The 22,328-nt window shown below is 45.7% G+C and overlaps 1 protein-coding gene across 1 annotated transcript; it reads right to left on the reverse strand.

Moving 5' to 3' along the window:
• Window positions 1-1,491: 1,491 nt before the first annotated feature.
• On the reverse strand, window positions 1,492-21,763 carry LOC119461944 (nicotinamide phosphoribosyltransferase). The gene is made up of 10 exons (XM_049672331.1): window positions 21,677-21,763; window positions 18,853-18,966; window positions 16,971-17,201; window positions 15,997-16,125; window positions 12,518-12,676; window positions 9,530-9,660; window positions 8,484-8,715; window positions 3,973-4,233; window positions 2,822-2,944; window positions 1,492-1,644 (listed from the first exon to the last, which is right to left on the reverse strand). Exons 1-10 carry the CDS (start codon window positions 21,761-21,763, stop codon window positions 1,540-1,542), a joined length of 1,572 nt encoding a protein of 523 aa, XP_049528288.1. The 3' UTR covers window positions 1,492-1,539.
• Between the last annotated feature and the right edge of the window lie 565 nt (window positions 21,764-22,328).

The raw sequence follows: 22,328 nt of genomic DNA on the forward strand, positions 1-22,328 counted from the left end.
GGTCATCGTGTTTAAAGTAAAATAAGTGCTTTTTAATAAATCAAAGTGCAAATTAAAAGTATACCACACACTGTGGTGCTCTAGGTTTAGTTATTTGACAAAGGAAACAGGTGCCTTATAGGTGTACTGCAGGCAACTGAAAAACTTCTCGGAACATTCGGGCTCAGTGGGAAGAAATATAATTTTCTTGCAAGCACTGCATGCTGTGAAATTAAGAAGCACAGTAGTCATACATGCATGATCGATGAAGCTTCACGCATAACGTTTTTCGCAGTGTCTGTGTCCTTTATAACAGTTGTGCAAATTGTTTACTAGGCATTCTTGTATAGCAACTTCCAGCAGATATCTTTTTTTTTATTATTATGAGCTTTATCTATGCCATCTGATGACTAGGCAAGTAAGGCTGGCCTATCAAAATCTAGTATTGTCTTCAAAGTCGTTCCTGCCTTGCTGAGATATGACAAAAACCTGAGAAAAGAATGGGTGAATCATTAAATCCCACTGTAACAAAATCTCACTTTGGCTACTTTCAGGGGGGAAACGGGGAATGCTGAAGATGGAAATTCAAGATGATGAGCGAAACGAGAACAAGATGCATTTTGCTCATTGTTTTAGCTGAATTGGTTGTACATGAGCAGTATATGCGGTGATGCAATCTTGGCAAAACTTTAGTGCTTGTAACTGTCTAATTTACTTATCAACAACATTTAAATAGCACCTAAGCAGACAATGCGTGCCCTTAGTGGTTAGCAGTTATATTAGCAGATTCCAGCATCCCGGTGATTCCAGCTCCGAGATTTTCAATGCGCCAAGGGCACTCCTCAATCTCTGAGGTCATGCCGAGAAGCTACACTGATTCTCAATATGGTGGATTGTGCGTCATTTCCATCTCCGCCGTGGTTTCTTAGTGGCTATGATGTTGCACTGCTGAGCTTGATGTTGTAGTTTGATTGCGGCCACATTTTGATGGTGAAATTACATAACGCTTGTGTACTTATATTTAGGTACACGTTAAAAAACGCAAACATAATCTGTAGTCCCCCCACTATGGCGCGTCTCGTAATTTTATGATGGTTTTTGCATGTAAAACCTGCGAATATAATTTTCTAATTGCATCATGTTGAGCAAGCTACAATGGCAGCTTTTTTTTTTTTTCCTCTGTTTCAGTGTCGAGATTATCTATTTTTGCTAGCTTTTCATGTTGCATCCATACATATTTCAAACATACAATTGTACATGGGGGCTGCATTATCTAAGCTATTTGACACTACTTTTTACACAGCCCAAATTTCATTGCAGTTATATTTTAAGTTAAAAAGGACAAACCTTGCTAAAAATGATGACTTGAAGAGGGCCCTCTACCGCCACCCTATCCAGGGAAGCAAGGCCAATGGGCTCAATTGGGCCACCATGGCCCTTCATTGGACAACATTGGCCTTGCTTACAGGGCTGCTCGGAAAGATGTTGTTTGTGTACTTCAATTTTAGTGTTGCTGGGCACATACAAAACACAAGCCATTTAATATATGATCTTGTGGCGCTATGTATTGAAGCGATCTAAGGGCTCTTGGGAACGTCTTCTGATGTCTTCGAATGTCTGGTCCACAAGGAGATGGCCGTCTTTAAACACATGCACAAGACAATCCTGAAAGGAAAAATTTAATTCAAGCACATATTAAATGGCATTGGAAAACGTTCAAGAGCCATACGAGAACTATAAATGTCTTGCTGGGCAGGTTTTAACTAATAATAGAAACCTATAGAAAACACAATAGCAGATAAATGTGGATGAAACATGGATGAATGCAGTGACATTCAATGGTAACATTGCTATTGTCCTTTTCCGTATAAATATATTTTAAACACTTAACTTTGTTATGGTTCTGCAATGTTCAAGTTCAATTGTTTTGTTAGTTTAATGTAGATCTGTGCTGTTGTAAACATTAAATTCATTTTAACTTCAACCAAACCATATTGTAGCCCCCATAACATCAAAATTGCACATACTCTTGTAAATCATGGTAATAACACCACATCATATTTAAGGGAACAGAGAATTGCAGATCTGAATAATGGTGGAGATTCTGCATTAAGTAGCGTGTTCACATTTATTTTGAATCCAGTTCCGAGCAGTCACTCACATGATGGTAGCCTTGAAGTCGCATTTGTAAGCTGTTGCTTTGCCTTTGTCTTTTACTGTTCATGTAAGGGATTTCACATTCAAAGAAATCTCCAGGAGCAATATGTATGAGAGGAAGAGTAAATCTGCTGGACAATGTCCTCATCCAGAGATCATTGTGAACTCTTGTCCTGTACGGTTTAACTCGTGTGTAGACACATCACGGAAAGCTGAGGATTGCACATTGAGCAATGGAAAGTAAATTGATAGGTATGAAATAAAAGAAAAAGACAGCAATATGAATTTGGGATCAGATGCGACTGAGTAATGCTAAGAGAAAATGCAATTTGACATGCCTTGTAATGTGCAGAACTGATAACCAGTGGAAGGAAATGAAATAAACAAGTGCAGCAGATTCTCTCATCCTTTGTTTTTTCTCTGATTAGATTAGGGCACGCTTGATATGTTTGCAGGAAAAAAAACTTATTTCTTTCCTAATAGAAAACTATGACGGCAGTGAGAGATTTTTTAATTTTCGAGCAATATGAAACCTTGAAAGAATAATAAAAAAAACCTGCAGGTGGTCCAGACTTGCTTACGAGGTTCATTCGTGGTAATGCTATTGAAGACGGGTAGATGTGAAAGCGATCATGTAAAAAAATGCAGCGAGTTTAGTTTTAGCTTTCTGCTTAAAAGTTGTCACCTCTTCAGGGTTTCCCTGGCCATGTTCCACTGTGGTGTACCCGCTGACAGAATGCTGTAAAGTCAGCCTGCCCTTCTTGGAGCTCAATCCGGTGTCAGTCATTGGGTTCCTGTGTACTTCTTTCTGATGGAAAGAGAAACATACTTTTTTCAACCACTGTCTCACAAACCACCAAGAATAAGGCACAACTAAAATGTGCATTGATACTATTGGTAAACAGGAAAGCTCTTTTTTATGGGATTCAAATTCAAAAGGTTTTTTGATTTTGCATGTGCTGCATTAAATGCAGCTGGCAATAAGAAAGACACAATAAGGTGACACGGAAAGCGCAATAGTGAAACAATCTGCAGTTTTCAACGTTCAAAGAACTAATTTTCGTAACTAATGGACATTAGTTATGTTGGGGCCAGGTGTCTTGAAATATATTCAGAAGTGCCTTTAATCAAGGCTTTTGAACTTAACACACCTAAAAGGGGCAGTGTGTTTGATACTGTCTGTGTTTTCAGTTGTTGCTGCTCTCCCTGTATCATATTTAATAGTCGCCAACCTGCCAGTTTTACCAATTTATTTTCTCTTGTGTCACCACATTGACACCTCTGAGCATCTGACTTCCCCATGAACAGCACCTTATGCACCATTAGTTATTGACATTTGTTTCAGTGCAACTTTGCCAGTGAGTGAGTGCAACCGAATTCATTGTGTTCACAGCACTTGTAGCAGGTGGCCTTCATACTTTGGGAACACTGATCGCGGTTTCTTTCTAACACAGGGGACACAGACAAGAACATTGATGATTGTTCTCTGTGTTTATTGCAATGCCACAACCAAGCCATTTGCTATGGCTGCACCAGCTAGCCCATCAATGCATAGCCATGTTGTTGGGATGTTCTTATGTGCAACTTTTCCCCCAACACGTTGCTCTAGGGGCTGGGAGAACAGGGCAATCCTTGTCACAACTCAACTGGTATGTCTGTAACATTGCTACAAGGCTGCAGGGAGAGTGGCAACACATGACCACTGGACATGCCATCAGCACATGATCGGTAGGAAATCCATGGTAAATCACGCACTCACCACAGCACGAAGGCATGCAGTGGGACTTAGATTGTCACATTCACATGTTCAATAAAGCAGATGCCACACATGATCACCTCATGTCCACCAACGATGGCTGCACTGCATTGAAAGGCAAAGCGCTGAGCTGGTCCTCGCGGGTCCCGCATGAGTGTGCCATCACTGGCCAGAAGCACATTTTGAGCACTCCAGCGGTGTGCCTTGGCATTGGCTAGGACAGCCTCAGCCATCTCCAGTGTCATGCCGTCGCTGTGCATCAAGCGCACATAGGGTGGCAGCTCGCGAAAGCCCAGTGAGTTCACCGTGACCGAGTAGTGCCTCCCAAGTATCTCCAAGACCTTCGAGAAAAGCACAGTGTAAGTTGAGTATCTATGTAGAACAGCTGGGGAACAATCTAGCTAAGAGAGTCGCTGGCGCAAATTAACGGCGTCGTCTCAAAAACGCAGCACTTATGTTGCGAGTGTCATTAATATTTATCTCCAAGTAAGTACACAGCACCAGACAATATGAACAAAGCTGTATGTGAGCATGACTCAACTGCTTGGGCTGATAATCACAGAAGCGCCCGCTGTGGACACAGTGGTTCAAGCATAAAACATTATTTTTTTCTTCTTTTACATTTAAGTTGCACCATTGTTCAGGGCCTCAGTCGGTCCGTTAGAATCCATGGTGGCCTTAAGACACGGATCCCTGCGGCACATGGAGTGGCATAATACTTCAATCACTTTGCATCAACAGCATTTAAAGATGTTACTATTCCTATGATTTGTTTTTCTTGAACTCCCTTTTCATAGACATCAGCTGTTAAGGTTTCAAAAAGTGAGAAGCAATAAGCGAAAAAAAATCCCACCCCAACCTTGAACCAATGCAGTCACCTAATGCTGGCAGTCCTTGCGCACATTTACACTCGTGTTCAAGACCATTACATTGCCACTGACGAAGAACAAAGCCTGTAAAGTGTGCTTCAAATATACACCACAATATGACGTACCTGTAATATGATCATGATCATACATACATGATCAGCTGTGTGGTTGAATAAGAGATGGCTACAGTGACATTCTTTGTTCAAGCACTGTTGATCATGCCAAGCCACCTCCTTCCTCTAACTTCTTGTTTGGAAGCCCCGTACATGGCGTTCAATGGCTTCATATGTTTATGTAAATAAAGGCTGTTTTTATCTGAATGAATCAATCTGTTTTATAAGTTCATTGCACACCACTTGATAATAACCAGCATGAGAAAATGCTGCCTCACTGAGCTTTTCTTTTATTTATTTATTTCAGATATGAAGATAAGTTGAATACCTCCCATATATTCTGCTCATAGTTGTTTCCATAGCTAGCATTTGATCAGGAACTTCATCACAAGTAATGAAATGCCACCATATTTGCGTTTCCATGTTGTCCATCGCTAAGTCGGTCGTGGCACTTGATGGTCGCCACACAGCAAAGCCACACTGTACCGGTCGTGCACAGACCATATATTCTAGTACACTAAACCATGTACCCACTGATCTCTAGTAAAGTGGTAGTATCCTACACCAAGGAGGAAGGAAAGTCATTTTTACTCCCTCCAAGCCCTAGACCTAAGCCCCCTTACCTAAACCCTTACGCTATGGCGGTCGCAGTGAATGTGTACTCGCATACAACTTTTTGTGGCTATGAAGGGAAAGCTACGGGCCCCTGGCTGCTTCGCATGTGTTCCCGCGCCAATTAGTCCAGCAGCGTTTGACAGTGCTTTTGGTTGCTCGGAACAGATGCTGAATCGACGCAGCTTCCACGTGCGACGGTTTCGCGTTTGCCAAGACGCAGAAGGCAAAAGCCGCAAAATAAGTAAACTTTTACGCTCAGTGGTGTATTCTGTCATATTTAACTGTTGCTAATAAGGTGTTTATGTTTTCTGTTCCCCAGCCTAAACTAACGTAGATTAAAACGCGGGACTCTTTTTCTGAAGCGCTCTCACTTGTGCGCGCTTTTCTTTCCCTTCATCGCCACAGGAACTTGTCCGCGCCTGTAAGCACCAGTGCGATTTTGTCAAATTCGCCATTAGACCTAGCCAACCTAGCGGTCGCTGCAAGAACTCGCCAGTTCAAGACCGGCCTTGAGGTGGCGTCGGCAGTGTTTTTACATGGCGCAAACGGCGATTCCAAATCCTTACGTGATGTCGTTGCGAAGAAGCTAGAAAAGGAAATAGCAGACGTCCGGACGGTTTTGTTGGGTGACCTTCTGTGCGTTTTCGCAGTAAAAGATCCGTAGTGTTTCATAGTTTCTCAGCGAACGCAGGCGACGCGCCGCGAGTTATGTGGACTCATTGGGAAGAACAGACTGGCGTCTTAATTGGTGGTTTGATACCAGTACGTCATTTGGGACAACTTCTTTATTTTCGGTAAGTAGCCAACTGCTTTCTACTTATTTAAAAAAACGCGCATCGATATTTACTTTGCTCTTGAGTGTTTCGCTGTGTGATTCTGATGTGCCAGAGTTGTGATGTGCCGGCGCATATGCGCTGGCAAAACCAAAAGTGCGGAGGGGCGGGGGCAGTGCACGTGCTTCTTTTGACACACAGGTTGCGCCGAAAATTCGTGCGCTGACAAAACTGAGCATGCCGTGCGCCTTCCTTCCTTGCCCTCCACCCGTTTTCTGCGTGTTTTGATAAACCACCACCCATTGATGCTACTGGATCCGGGTGGCTACGGCAAAAACTGAAGTAACCTAATTGTAAACGATAACTTCATCGGATGACTGAAGACGGTGACGTGCTCTTGATCTCGATGTAATGCTGCAGCCTTGAATTAATTCATTATTTTTATTTTGATTTTGTGGTTTGACGTACGTGCAGGCTGGCTTTATTATCATTTTTCCTTCGCTGGGTTCACTAGAAAAAGTCTAGGGTGACCGCTCGTAAATCTAGTTCGAGCTTTTTGGCATTAAACCTGCGCAGTATGCCGCAAGTTTGCTTCGTTGCTCGCTCATCATGCGCACGTAGCCGCGCCGCCGTAGTAGCTGCGATGGGCCACTCGGCACCGCGAAATAGGGTTGATTACACGGACACTGTACGAGGGATACGCGTACTCACGAAGAATGCTGTCGTTTGTGTCCACTCGGTGAAGAAGTGAACTTTCATTGTAGTGTTCGATGCTCGCGAAGTACGCGCGGTGAAGTCCGTACTTCGACAGCGACGGCTAGGATTAAAGGAACACTAAAGGAAACACCATACCAATTTAATTAGACTGATAAAGTATTCCTTCAAAACTTTAGCTTCGTCAATTTTGAGATAAGATGCAAGATGTTGAGTGTCTTGTCTCGTTCTCTTGCTTTCCCCCCACGTTCTTCTGGACTCTTTCGTGCGCTCTGTACTCAGATAAATGTGTTGTGGAAATAAACGACAGCAGTTGCACATTAGCGCTCGTCCTCGTGTATTTGTTTTTCTTGTCTCGCTGTCATATGTTTCGTGCTCACAAACAAGAAAATGAAGGTCGAATTTCCATTTTTTGAATTTCGCGCCGAAACTACGGCAACGGTACGTCAGTGTAATGCCACAATTTGTTATTTATTTTTTGGAATCTGGGTGCTAATTTTTGTGGCCTAGTAGAAGTTCTTGAACCTTGCTAGGTTAAGAGTTTTTGGCTGTATTAGAATACAATATATTCCCTAAGACTTAGAGAGTGACGCCAACCAAATAAGGGAATTTATTAGCCCGATGTTTCGGAGCCAATTCGGCTCCTTCTTCAGGAGTATTCTTGAGAGGAATTCTTTGCCGCATCTGTGTAAATAATATATGGCGAATTGTTTGCGATTTTTGTAGCAGAGCGCACGCTCATGCGCTTTTGCCTGTCGGCGTCTCCTTTCTGTATTTTCCTTTCTAATATTTTTGCGAGCAGATTGGCTTTTCTGGTATTGTCAAGGGCATTTTACTAATACACAGGTCAAATTGCTTTCTTTTTCTGCTTAGTGTTCATTTAAGTGGCACTGCGGTGGTTCCCTAGATTCATGAGAGGACATTCGCTCTTTTCATGTGTTAGGACGTAAATCCCGTTTTGATGGCAATAGCCATTCTTGTTGGCAGCTTCTCCTCTGCCAACAACTTCTCTGCACAACTCCTCTGCACTTTGCCCTGCGTTGGCGGTTGCCCGCACCGTCTCTTATCTCCACACGGCTCTGACCTTTGTATGCGCTGTGCATTCGCCGCTCAGTTTCCGCTGAAGCGATAGACCGCGCGAGCCTTCGCCCGCTGCGGCGTTTTGACAGGCGTTGTCTGCGGTCATTCAGAGTGATCTATTCATGTTTGCTTGTGCACGCTGACACCACGATTGTTAATTCACTTAGTAAGCGAATGTGTCCAAGTTTATGCAGCCGATAAAACCACTATCCCTATACTCCGAATAGCTCTCTACTAATTTGCTATCGCCATCGATGCTTCGCCTTTCGGGCGAAACTGCGACATTTTTTCATCCGTTTTCATTTCCATTAATTTATCATTTCTTTAATTCAATTAGTAAGTACAAGTAATTTCCCTTTATGTTCTTGGTGTCATTGTTTGTTGCTTCTTATGATATGATATATATGCGTATCATCCGATTCCTTGCCTCGACGATGATCTCCGGCGGGTCGCCGGACTGCAGCCTGACGATGAGCATGCCGCCGTAGAGCTCTGCGCGGGCTTCGACCAGGTGTCGTAGGTCTTGACCCCAGACGTGTTCGCAGCAGTTCGCTGCGTGGTAGGTGTCGCTGGCTACTGAGGCCGGACCGCTGGGGAACGCGTGCATCGCCTGGCGACACGCCGCCGACTCCCCCGCCGGGCCCCACGGTGTCATGGTGCTGCGAGCCATGCCACTTAATTCAGCGGAGATGGTTCTTTCAGCCAAAGGTGGTTGCTATGCGGCGAAAGAAAATACACGAGGCAAGGTGAAGTGCCTCGCGTAGTGTTCTCGCCTTTCTTTTTTTTTTTTCGCCGTGTAGCAACCATGCCGTTTTACAAACAAGCCCAAGTTTTCGTGCTCCTACGAGATAAACCAGTAAAGATAAAGAAAGGGAAAAAAAAAGGAGATTTTGGTGACAATAACGTTATTGGTGGAATCGGATGACAGGCAATACACTATGCCTATACTCATCGTCAGCATAGTTAGCTTGTTGCACTGTCAAATGTTTGTGGAGCACGCTGTATATGTAGAGTTAAAGCACATACCTATATGTATAATACACTGCGTGTTTTAAAGCTTGACAGGCACAGCAGGCAATCCGTGCAGAAACTGCGCTATAACCATAAGGACGCCGAAAGAGACGTAGACAAAGCGCTGTCTTCCGTCTATAGTCTGTATCTTAAAGTGACGCTTAAGTATCAAGTGGAGTTAGATCGACAGAGTATTCGTCTATAAATCTATCATCGTTTTTCGTATGCCAATATATAAATTTTTGCCTAGGAATTCCTATATCATGCTCCAGGATTCATCTCCAATTTTCATTAAGGACCCCCCCCCCCCCCCTCCCTTTCCTTCCTTTTTCTCTATATATATTGCTTTAAGGGCATCGCCTCTTTTCGCACTGGCTTAAAAACAACAATGAGAAAACAATCCGCTAAGCGTGGTTTCCAGAGGTCTAGCTTGTGCGGGGTCCTCATTGTGCAGTTCCCTACCTGTGCTCTGTGGAAGGGTACGAGTACCCCGCCATGGGCAAGCCATAGTACTGGTGGACGAGGCGAATCCCGGCTATGTTGTCGCTGCTTAGGAAGTTGACTAAGTGCGCCGCGCCTCCAATGGCAGCCGACTGCAATTGTGGGATGAAAAAAGACGCTGAGAGACGCCTGAGTGTTTTAGCATGCATGTTCATTGGGAAAATAGGTGAACTCCAAGTGTTGAAGCATCGCGATCCAGTCGCAATTCCATCTTCCTCGCAATATACGTGGTAATTGGAAATTTAGCATTTTACTAAGCTCTCGGACCTGGAGGAGCAGCTGGCTCTCCTGGATCAGGTCCGGAGGACGGCTAAAGCCAGAGGGGCCTCACTAGAGGACTCCGACAATCTACTTCCCAAACTCTCTTTTTTCACCAATAGAGTTTCTATCTATCTATCTATCTATCTATCTATCTATCTATCTATCTATCTATCTATCTATCTATCTATCTATCTATCTATCTATCTATCTATCTATCTATCTATCTATCTATTTGTCTGTCTGTCTGACCGTACGTACGTGTGTATGTATGATGTACGTGTGTATGTATGTGTGTGTGTGTGTGTGTGTGTGTGTGTGTGTGTGTGTGTGTGTGTGTGTGTGTGTGTGTGTGTGTGTGTGTGTGTGTGTGTATGTATGTATGTATGTATGTATGTATGTATGTATGTATGTATGTATGTATGTATGTATGTATGTATGTATGTATGTAAGCTGGCATACAGTAAGCCACTTCGCTGAAAATGCGAAGGGTGTCTTTTGTCCGCTGCAGTACATGGTACATTACATAGGCTTGGAATGGAATTCGCCTTGTAGAGTGGTTCTCGCACCTAATCTACCTTGATTGCTCACAAATGAACGATGAGTGGTGATGTTTGCTTTTAGTTTTATTGCGATAGCAATTATATAGACACTCCAAAGCAGATTTCTGCCGTCGGCGTCACCGTCGCCGTCGCCGTGAGGTTCCGTATGACGTCAATGGAGATGAAATCGTCGCCGCGCACCGCCGAACTCTGTATGTGCGAGTGAAAGGGTGCGAGGGACGCGCGCTTTCACGGGGAGTGAACCCACGGCGGAGAACAAACGCGCGTTCTGCGCCGTGCTCCCTTAAGGGCTGCAGAAGTAGGCGTCTCTTTCCTCCTTTACAATCGCCATATATGTAGAGCAAACGCGCCTTCTTCTGACGCACGAAAGGCCGTGGGGGGGAGGGGGAGGGAAGGGAGGCGACGTTTAGCTGCGGCACCAAGTGCCTATTATTGCGATAGCAATTATATGGACACTCAAAAGCAGATTTCTGCCGTCGGCGTCGCCGTCGCCGTGAGGTTCCGTATGACTTCAATGGAGATGAAATCGTCGCCGCGCGCCGAACGCTGTATGTGCAAGTGAAAGGGCGCGAGGGACGCGCGCTTTCACGGGGAGTGAATGCACGGCGGAGAACAAACGCGCGTTCTGCTCTGTGCTCCCTTAAGGGCTGCAGAAGTAGGCGTCTCTTTCCTCCTCTACAATCACCATATATGTAGATCAAGCGTGCCTTCTTCCGACGCACGAAAGCCCGTGGGGGGGCGGGGGAGGGAAGGGAGGCGACGTTTAGCTGCGGCACCAAGTGCCTATTTATATCAGAGGCTCCGGCAACAGTCACCAACGCCGCACGCATTTTGAGGGAACGCGGGCAAAACGCCGACGGCGTCGACAACAGTTCTGCGTGTTGCCGGTGCTGCTGCATGTCCAAGTTTATTACAGCTGATAAAGCTGCTATCATTACTCCGTATAGCTCTCTTCAAATTTGCTATCGCAATTGATGCTTCACCTTTCAGGTGAAACTGCGACAACTTTTTTTATATCAGAGGCTCCGGCAACAGTCACCAACGCCGCACGCATTTTGTGCGAACGCGGGCAAAACGCCGACGGCGTCGACAACAGTTCTGCGTGTTGCCGGTGCTGCTGCATGTCCAAGTTTATACAGCTGATAAAGCTACTATCATTACTCCGTATAGCTCTCTACAAATTTGCTATCGCAATTGATGCTTCGCCTTTCAGGTGAAACTGCGACAACTTTTATTGCGATAGCAATTATATGGACACTCAAAAGCAGATTTCTGCCGTCGGCGTCGCCGTCGCCGTGAGGTTCCGTATGACGTCAATGGAGATGAAATCGTCGCCGCGCGCCGAACGCTGTTTGTGCGAGTGAAAGGGCGCGAGGGACGCGCGCTTTCACGGGGAGTGAATGCACGGCGGAGAACAAACGCGCGTTCTGCTCTGTACTCCCTTAAGGGCTGCAGAAGTAGGCGCCTCTTTCCTCCTCTACAATCACCATATATGTAGAGCAAGCGTGCCTTCTTCCGACGCACGAAAGGCCGTGGGGGGGGGGGGGAGGGAAGGGAGGCGACGTTTAGCTGCGGCACCAAGTGCCTATTTATATCAGAGGCTCCGGCAACAGTCACCAACGCCGCACGCATTTTGAGGGAACGCGGGCAAAACGCCGACGGCGTCGACAACAGTTCTGCGTGTTGCCGGTGCTGCTGCATGTCCAAGTTTATACAGCTGATAAAGCTGCTATCATTACTCCGTATAGCTCTCTTCAAGTTTGCTATCGCAATTGATGCTTCACCTTTGAGGTGAAACTGCGACAACTTTTTTTGTTCTTTCTCGTTTTAGCTCTGTTGACAACTTCGCAAAGTTACAGTACGATTGCGATCACGTGTTCGAGTATGCATATATATATATATATATATATATATATATATATATATATAATTTTTTTCTTTCCATCCTCCGTCCGCCGTGGCGCCGTTTTTTAATGGTATTACAGCGTCTTTTAGCCCGTGTGTTGCTTTCGTAACTTCAATCAATCAAAAATCAATCAATCAATCAATATTTCTTCTGCAACGTTTATACTGACTTCGTGAGGCGACTATCAAACGTAACGAAAAGTATAAGGTCGTCGGATCTTACTTCGACAGAGGAAGCACCACCAGAGCCGAAGTCATGTAGCTGGTACGGTATAGAAGCTGTAGAACCGCAGGTGTCCAGAAGGTACCTTGCCATGATCTCCTTGTAATGCCACGCGTTCGTCGCCACCGTAGTCGGGTACCATGTCTGCATAAATAGTGTCTGCGCAGAGGGAAATATCTTCGCTAATGTATCATGTTACGTCTTCGGATGTGACCCTTGCTATATGTGTGCTACGTAGACGTTCAGCTCGAGTCTGACGTGGCACTATTAACACTAAGAACTGCTGCGAATAGTTTCTATAGGGTCGCTTTATCCTAACAACAAAATTCTCCTTGCAGGGTTATGACGTATGACACGAGCGGGTTGCGAATCATGTCTAGGAAAAGGCATTACGAAGTGTAGCTCTGTGGTCCTTCGCCTTTCCGTAATGTCGTGTGTATATACACTTGTCTATGGTCTAGAGTACCGGAGCTGTGTTCGGCTGGAGCCTGCATGCACTGCTTTGCATGAATGCTCCCTATTCAGCAATAAGGACCCAATTCCTTACAGTGTATTTGCGCCGCCTAGTGTAGATCGCTGACTCAAGACAATTTACATCTCAGCAAGCGGCGCCTATTGACAGGCCACCGCATGCCTCACGGCACACACTATTGCATGCAGGAGTGAGTGATAGGTAACGCGACGCGATAAGGCACACATTCACTTTGCCCTTTGGTGACTATTGATGCTCGCCTGGCGTAAGGCGGCATGTTTGATAAAAGGAAGCTGAGAAGTCCACTCGCATAACGAGAATCACTAGCCATCTGGCAACCCACGCTCAAAGTTGCTTCATCTAGAACCAGTGGTTTAGTTTATACTGCGCAAACGCACTTGCGAACCCAGCGCTCCCCTGCTCTTGATAAATGTGCTGAAGTTAGCATAACTTTAATGAGCGCAAATATTGTTGTTACTGTTGAGAAGCAGCAGTCGACACAGCACATGGTCAGGGTGGTCTATCTTTAACATGTATTTGGCGCAATCCTAAAAATATTCGAGTTTCCCCTAGCAGAAAGATAAAGATAATGAACCCACAGTAATGGCAACCTATGTTGTGAATCTTTTATTAAAACACGATCAGAAGAACACAGCGATGCGTTTTCAGAATTTCCATTGAAGATATGTTATTCCCCGTTCTGAAACGCGTTCGGCGTCGCCCCTAAGTGCAGTGGACTCCCATCCCACAATTTGCCCGTACCAATACTTCTATAGCTTCATGGTCCCCCTCCATCGTGCCGTGCGGTACTGTGACATGATGATGTACATAGTAAAAAACTTCACCGATGATTACGATACTTCCCTAAGGCGAAATTTCAGCGCAGCTGTATACGTGTTTTCTAGGGGTGTGCGAACAGTGATACTTTATCTCGAATCTAATTCGAATCGAATAGTGCCGTATAGTGGCCAAAAATATCGAATATGAATCGAATATCGCATACGAAAGACTTTATTAAACATTTACAGAAAGAACAAAGAAATGATGTTGCTCATGTCCTGCAGCACACTGACTGTTACCGCAAGGCTACAGATTGTCATACAGAAGCATAAGCTTTTCCACATTACATGGCCGCGATGTTACGGTGTTTGTTGCAGTTGAAAACATGCGTTCACTGGTCACCTCTGTAGCAGGGAAGGGAAGGTATCGCAAAGCAATTTTGGAGATTCGGGGACACAGTGAAGGTCCATGCTCATTCCAATATTTCAAAGGATCATCCTTTTTGGGATCAGCGGCTCATTGAAGTATTTTTCAACTTCTCGACTATAAGGTGTGGGCTCATTGTGCTGGTTCTGTTTTGGCGCCAGCAGTTCGACAGTCTCCCAGACTGTTCCCTGGCCTTCTTTGCTTGCGGCATGACTTGTTGATGGCTTCGGATTTTGAAAGTGCTGCGATGTAGAGTTCATGCGAGCGTGTCGACCAGTAATTTCGACTGTCAGCAGCTCAGCAGCTGTTTTCATTTAGCGATATATTGGCTGGCGCGGACAAGCTGTCTTGTGTGGCACGTTGCAAATGGAACGAATTATGGCTCGACTGCCTCGCCAATCGGGAGACTGCGACAGAAAGCGCGTGGGTGACGCGTGGGCGCGATTCCCAGCAGCCGCCGCAGACAACCTCCGCTCATACAGCGCTTTGTTTCCATACAGACGACGCGCGCTACTCTGGCACCATCTCGTAGCCATCGCCGCCGCAAAGCCCCTCGTGCGCGGCACTACGCTGTTCTTCTGACGCTTTCGCCATACCCTCCTCCGCTTTCCGCCTCGTGGTTCCGTTGCACCCTCCTCCTCCTCCGCTTTCCGCCTCGCGCTTTCCTCGCTCTCGCCGATTTTTCATCCCCCGCTGCTCTCCGCTTTCGCTCTCATCTTTCGCTGTGCTCCGTTACGAGGTGGGACGCCGACGCTCGCCGCAGGGGCAGGCGCATAAGAGCTGCGCTCTAACACCGACTTACGTATGTATGTTCATGATCTGTCAGTGCAACAACCAGACAAAGACGATAAGGAAGAGGCGATCTCAAGCGGTTCATTGCCTGTGATCGTCTCTTCTTTTTCGTCTTTGTCTAGTTGCTCTGACAGATCATGAACATACTCCAACTCGCCCGCAGCAGCCGCATTTCGATACGAGCGAAATGCAGAAAACACCCGTGTACCTAGATTTAGGTGCGCGTTAAGGAACACCAGGTGGTCCAAAGTTATCCGGAGTCCCCCACTATATACGGCGAGCCTCATAATCAGATGGTGGTTTTGGTGCGTAAAACCCCATTTTTTTTTCAAAAGTCGCCCAGTTCTCGCTACTTGTGCACTGCATTGCGCATGAATATATGACAATTTCTGCCGTTGAACGTACTTTCGAATTAACATATTTTAGAAGCAGAGTAGGTTACACTGCAGTATGAATCGGGTCGAAATATTTTTAGACCTTTGATAGGAATACGGGTACGGATAGGTGAGGTAGGATATGGACATGACAGAACAGAAAATAAAGGAAGGCCAGCATTAATATCAGGAGAGAAGCTATAGTTTTACATGTAGCGAATTTGGGTGAACATATTCGAGCCGGTAATGACTGACTGTGTGAGGAAAAGAGAGAACAGAACGTTATTTTTTTCCCTTCTTTTTCTTTCTTATTTTACTTGTTCTCGTGTTGTTCTTGATGCATGCAGGCAGGGTAAAAGAGCTTATGGAAGGCGGGTTCGTCGAAAAGATCGAATCAGCCCAGTTTTAGCTTGCAGCCATTGAAAGAATACAATAATATGTTGGTCGCATATACACTAGTACAAGCATAGCGAACTTAGAATCCAGGCTGCGTGGCCCAGGCTCAGAGATGTTTCGGCTTCTTCTCAGATCTCGCATCCCGTAAACGTTTGAGCCTGCCTGTACGCATTTCTGTCATTTATTCTTATTACCAAAGTCTCGGGGCTCACAAGGAGCATCCGTGACACAAGGCTCACCTGAAACCATCCCGTGAGCCACGGTACTTCAGGGTCCGTGTTCTCTACAGTAAACAGGACGTTGCGCGTGGGGATGAGGCTGCCTTCGGGCACTGCCCTGATCGAGAGGGGCAGGTGGCCATCGTGCTGCTGCTGCCACAAGAATGACACCAAGATAACACTTCCTGTTAGCTAAGGTAAAGGCAGAGCATGATCGAAAAGGCTGCCCTGACAAAGTACGACCATAGTTATGAAGACGCCAGATAGCGTTTAAGAGCGAGCATGACAGTGCGTTTTTTCAGGCTTCCTTTTTCGAGCGGGAGTACTTTTTGTTCTGTAATTTATGGATTGTTCACGGCGAAGGGATGGGCACTTTAATGACCTAACGTACAAAAATATATATTAAAATCAAAACTTGCACAACCCTAAGAGAGCCACCGATCAGCTCGACTTCATGTTATTGTGGTTTATTTTGGTGTGGTGCCTAATGGTATGGCTTTACTCACTACGGAGGATCTGCCATGAATCAGGTGGTAGTAGGTAAAAAAAGGGAAGAAAGCTTAAATGGAGTTTCATAAATTATAAAGATAATATATTAAATGAATAATAATCGTTAATATAAATTTTAAGGCTATATTATAAAATAGGTGCTATTAATATTTTTGGTATTCATGAAGAAGAAAAAGTGGCATGTTTCGTCTGAGCCTGCCCTTCTTAATTTCTTTGTCACATTTGTAAGGCGTGCATTAGACGTTTAAGTATTTACAAAATTGACATTCGGTTCACTCAAAGTTGAAGCTGTCCTATATAGTTTAAATCTATCATTTAAGCGACAGAAGGCACAAGTAAGCGATTGTCGTGTTGTCATCTCTGAGCTTTGTCAGCTTCAAGCTGCCATATAATTAATTTATTCATTCATGCTGTCAGCCAGTATATAGAACTGTTGCAGGAGTGTACATTTACTTCAGTGTACAAGTTCAAGTATACTCTGACACCTCGACGATGTGCATCCATCCGGACTCGTTGAAGAGCTCCTGGTTGAAGTGCATCCTGAAGAATTCCTTGGCGTCATTTATCTTCTTCACGGTGATTACCGGCCCGACCATCCACTTCTTCAGAACGTACTGGAGCCCGAAGAACAACGTCTTGTCATACTTGCTGCCTATGCTCTCAAAGTACGAATAGATAAATGTGGTTCCTTCGGGGTACTGCAAGTAATGACAGACCTAGGAGGGGACGAGATTGTGTCAGTTATTCGTCTTCAATATGCTGTGTGAGGTGAACTACAACACACATAAGCATTCAGATGTACGTACGTGTTTGGAAATGAAAAGGGCAGCAAAAAAAAAAAAAAATCCTTATGGGAGGCAACATACATTTGGCGTGAGATATTGCGCTGGAGTGAAGCACGTGTAGAAAAAATAGCGAAAACAGCTCATTACACATGTCTGCATAAAATGTAGTTGCACAGTTAAGTCGCCGTCAGTTACATATGGCACTATAGTCGGATACACCTTAAGTCTGCAGTGACGCCCCGCCTAAGCTCTCATAACCGCCAGCCACTGTTCCTCCGCGAAGCTGCAAATAGTTCGTACTTCAATCTTTCCCTGTTACCTAAATAATACGGTAACCACACACACACCACACACACCCACACACACACACACACCACACACACACACACACACACCCACCACACACACCACACACACACACACACACACACACACACACACCACACACACACACAAACACACACACACCACACACACACACAACACACACACACACACACAACACACACACACACACACACACACACACACACACCACACACACACACACACACACACACACACACACACACACACACACTCACACTCACACTCACACTCACACTCACACTCACACTCACGCACGCACACGCGCGCACGCACGCACGCACGCACGCACGCACGCACACACACACACACACACACACACACACACACACACACACACACACACACACACACACACACACACACACACACACACACACACACACACACACACACACACACACACACACACACACACATTATGGGATAAACGCGCAATTTTATACGTTTTCACTCGTCTATTATAGTGGAACATGCAATTACGAGAAGTACAGTCGTATCAAGTACGACGCCATGTTGAAAAGGTCGCATGGTGACGATTTTGTTTGCTTCTGTGATTGGCGAGCGGAGTAACACAACCCTGCGCGGTCCGTGAGCCTTTGTTGCCAACTGCTGCTTTTTTTTTTTTCAGTTCCACTATGGCGATGCTTTTTTCCATGCTATTCCTTTTCGTGCTTTTCGCGCTTCTTCAGTGGTTAGAGAGACGCTCCGCCCGCATTATCAATTGAATCCGCCAGCCGTCAGCAGTGGAATTGCGGCCTATATGACTGTGTGCGAACACATATATCTGGTTGCATTTAGTTTTGGTCCGAAGATGATATAGAGATCTTATGACTTACATACCTGTATATAACTTTTTAACAAGGCTCTGGGGCACGTTCTCACTGTTCTTGATCGGTAGAATAAAAATATATAGGTGCATACTTCTCAAGAGAAATTTCTTTAAGTACTAGGTTCTGTGCCCGCAAATTTTTCATACGCTGCTTATTTTTTTCTCTAGGTACGAACGTTTTTTTAGCCATCAGAAATTCCTGGAAGGGATGATGTCTTGCCTAAACCGAACCGAATAACGCTACTCCATTGCTTTTCTTTAACTTTTTTTCAGAGAAGATTCCTCAAATATTTGTCTTTTCCGAGTCTTTTTCCTTATGTTGTCTACGCTGTCACACAACTTATTTCAATACTGAGTTATCGGCACACAGCGCGCACTTCTCACCCTTGAAGAGTCGGTGAGCAGAATGACGTTGTCTGAACCGCATGCTGCTTCGTCCCACTTCGAAAGCCCGAAGTCGCTGCCGATGGTAAGGACATCTAGCCCAGAACCTGCACGCTGTGCGCAGCGATCGGAGCTTAAGGGGACAACTAAGTCAAGTGCGCGTGTGATCGTGCAGGGAAGTTTTCAGAATTTTAGACCACTGCATGAACCACTGTTTATCGGGCGCTGTTTTGTGTGTACGTCGGTGTGCATCATGATTTTATAAAGTGCACTTATTGGGACAACGGCAGCAAACAAAATTTAAAAAATTTATACCGCTGCCACTACACCAAAAATTTGTTAGTAGGGCTTTAAAAGATCAGAATGCATTGATTTCGCGTAAGCGTTGATTTAATATACTATATTTTGCCGCTTTACACAATGAAACAGTGCTGTTTAGAGAAGTGTGATAGCTAGTTGTTGTGAGGACAGTCAGAATAATGTAAACTGTGTGTTACAATGTTTTTTTAAAATTTTTTATTGATTTTCTGCAATTTCTATAAACTATTTTTGGTCATAAATTGAAAGTTTACTTCTCACACACAGTAGAATTTAGCTTTTTTCCCATCACTGCAGCAAATTTCCTTCTTATCGGTTCAGGGGTTGTATTAATGCGAGCGTTTCTGCGTTTCACACGTATTTGAACAATAAAATTAGAATTTGATCCGAGCTAAAGCCTTCCTTAAGCATTGGCCGGCTTCAGTTCCCCCAATTTGAACGCATAGCATAGCTCATCAAATAAACTGTTAAATAGTGAACTATTAAATGCGAAGAATTTCTTGCCGGCGGCTCTGTCCGTTGTCCCGCGTCCCACACCCCCACAGCGCATGCGCGTCACCTCCCCCTCTCTCTCTCTCCTCTCCTACGCTCCCCCCTTTCTCTCCTCTAGGAAAACTACGGAGCGGCGCCCGCGTGCCACACCCCTACAGCGCATGCGCGTCCCCTCCCCCTCTCTCTCCTCTCCTACGCTCCCTCCCTTTCCTCTAGGAATCCGGAGCGGCGCACTCGACAGGTGGTGCGACAGCTGCATACTCCGCTGGGGGCGCCACGGTAGTTCTGCGGTATGAAAATGACGGAGCGCGCGCGCCTCATTCTCTCCCCTGTGCAGCGCCACGATAAGCGCTCGGGCCGCTGCCGCGAAACCATCTCCCACTCAAGCTAACCACCTCCCCGCTGCTTCGCATCCACACATGGTTCCCTTTAGCGGGAAATGGAGTAATCTTTTAGCTATACAATTACCGAGGCTCCTCGAGCCTAAATCTCCTTATTTCTCCCCATATAGAACTTCTCTCTTTCTCATTCCTGTTCTGACAGTCTAGCCTTGGCTTTCTGGACAAAGAAAACTGCCTGGTATTGCCTCCAGACTGCCTGGAAAGAATAAGGTGGACGCATTGATGCCTATGGCTATTTTACGAGAACCGACAATCGCAACATTTACTATTTCCTATATGTAGTGAATCATGAATCATGGCGAGTCCCGCTGGGCAGGAGTGCACTCCAGCAGAAGTTTTGCGCTTAGTAATCTAAGTTTTAAGTCAATGCAATTTTCCAGATAATTTGCGAATAAATACTGTAAAACTTCAGCCGCTCTTTAGGGGATCTTTCAGTGCTCCTTTGTTTTGTGATGGATGTTCTTCTGCTGTTTATAAAGTAGAGTGAACATGACTATGAGCTATAGTACCGTTATCGATGCTCCTACGCCGCTTGAGATGAAATGATGTGGCTTTCTGCAATTCTGATCAGTTTCACCGCCTGATATTCCTTTCTCTTCCCCATCCCTCCTCCCTTTATGCGGAGTAGCAGGCCAGAGACTCACATCTCCTCCGGCCGAACTCTCCCTATTTCTTTCATTAAAGATACTTCTCTAAATCGCCTGTTTGTGTCACGGTAAATATTTTTTCACGAAAAACTCTATAAGTGCTGGCATGTTCGAGAATGGACTGCGCGAGACACCTGTTGTACCGAAATTATCCACATTGTGCAGGTACACGAAACGCCCGTGCTCGGAAGTTGTAGTCCATAAAACGCGTTCTCCCGACGCCGTGAAAATGTCTATAGAGAAATTACGCAAAACCATTAGCGATACGTCGGGAAGTAGACAACCAATTAAGTGTCGTGCAGTGCCATGATGCAGCGATTGGCGAGCGATCGTGAAGCCTTCACAATACGGATTGTGCAGTGTGACACAGAGCACGTACTTTCCCACGCGTGTTTGCTCTGGAGCAGAGCTTTATGCTTTGCCTTTCAACCAATCTGTCTCACTAGCCGTGCACTGACCACTGCGGCCACTGTGGCGCATGGATCAGCCGATTTCGATGTTTCGTTCTTGTCTACAGAAAGGAGTCAAGGTCACAGATTGATGAACAAGCTTTCCGGTACTACAGATTGAGAACAGCGCTGATTGTTTCATATACGGTTTGGATATGACAATAACGTTGTCGAAAACTGCAACAGGAGGACTTGTTTACTGAGTGTGGGAAGGGGAACTACTGCCGTTCATAGGTAGCCTAGCCATGTCGCCCCTGGGGGACGCATAAACTATTCCGTTGCAGAGGGAGAGGGCGGATGGCGGGAGAGAGTGTTAACGTATAATTGAAGAAGCGAGGTAGTGGCGGCCGAGAGGACGAGCTTTGCTGACTGACTGTCACGCAACCTAACCAACAGGAGAATCAGCTGGCTGCAAACAGAAAGAGCAGAAAGGGGAGTCGTCGAACTCTCTGGTAACCGTGGGTGCAAGTCCTCGAGCTCAACGCACTTCATTACACGTGCGCCCTATTACACTTACCGTTATCGTGCTATCGCCGTCTTCCTTCGTTGGCTGTGCTTGAGCGATAGCGGGGGCCTCCCGCCTGAACGCGCTTCCACAGCCCATATCCGCTTCCGGGCAGCCCTTCCTTAGGCACGCGGCGAAGGCGCGGACTCGAACGGCTGGCCGTTTCTCTTATAGCAGCGGCGCGGTAGATCGAACGTGGTTCGATACCTACGCGCGGCCAACACCGATCACGGCTCGACGGTCGAAGTAGCCGCCGTGTTGTTGCGGCCTTGCGCTGGCTGCACCGCCACGTCTCCAAGGCTGCTTCGCTTGCGCTGCAGCCTTCTTGTATTCCTTTCTTTCACTTCGTACCGAGTCCAATGGAAGAGAGACGCACGTACCACCTTTCTTATTGGCTGATTTGCCATTGATTATGTGCCGTATTGTGATCGTGTCGGTTGCACAACTTTTTTATTATTACTTCTCCTTGCTATTTTGTAAGGTATAAGTTTGTTTGTTTGCAGGCTTGCTGAAATGAGTGATTTGCTGCTTTTCCTGCTGACGACGATTTACTTCTAGCGATATGTAATTTGGTCATTTTGTGAATGGCTTAGAATTATGAAAAACAGGTCTACTGAACAATTCGCGGGAGCATCTTTCCCTCGCTAAATGTAGCGTACGCGAA

Source organism: Dermacentor silvarum, chromosome 8 (assembly GCF_013339745.2).
Source record: "Dermacentor silvarum isolate Dsil-2018 chromosome 8, BIME_Dsil_1.4, whole genome shotgun sequence".
Taxonomy (NCBI): Eukaryota; Metazoa; Arthropoda; class Arachnida; order Ixodida; family Ixodidae; genus Dermacentor; species Dermacentor silvarum.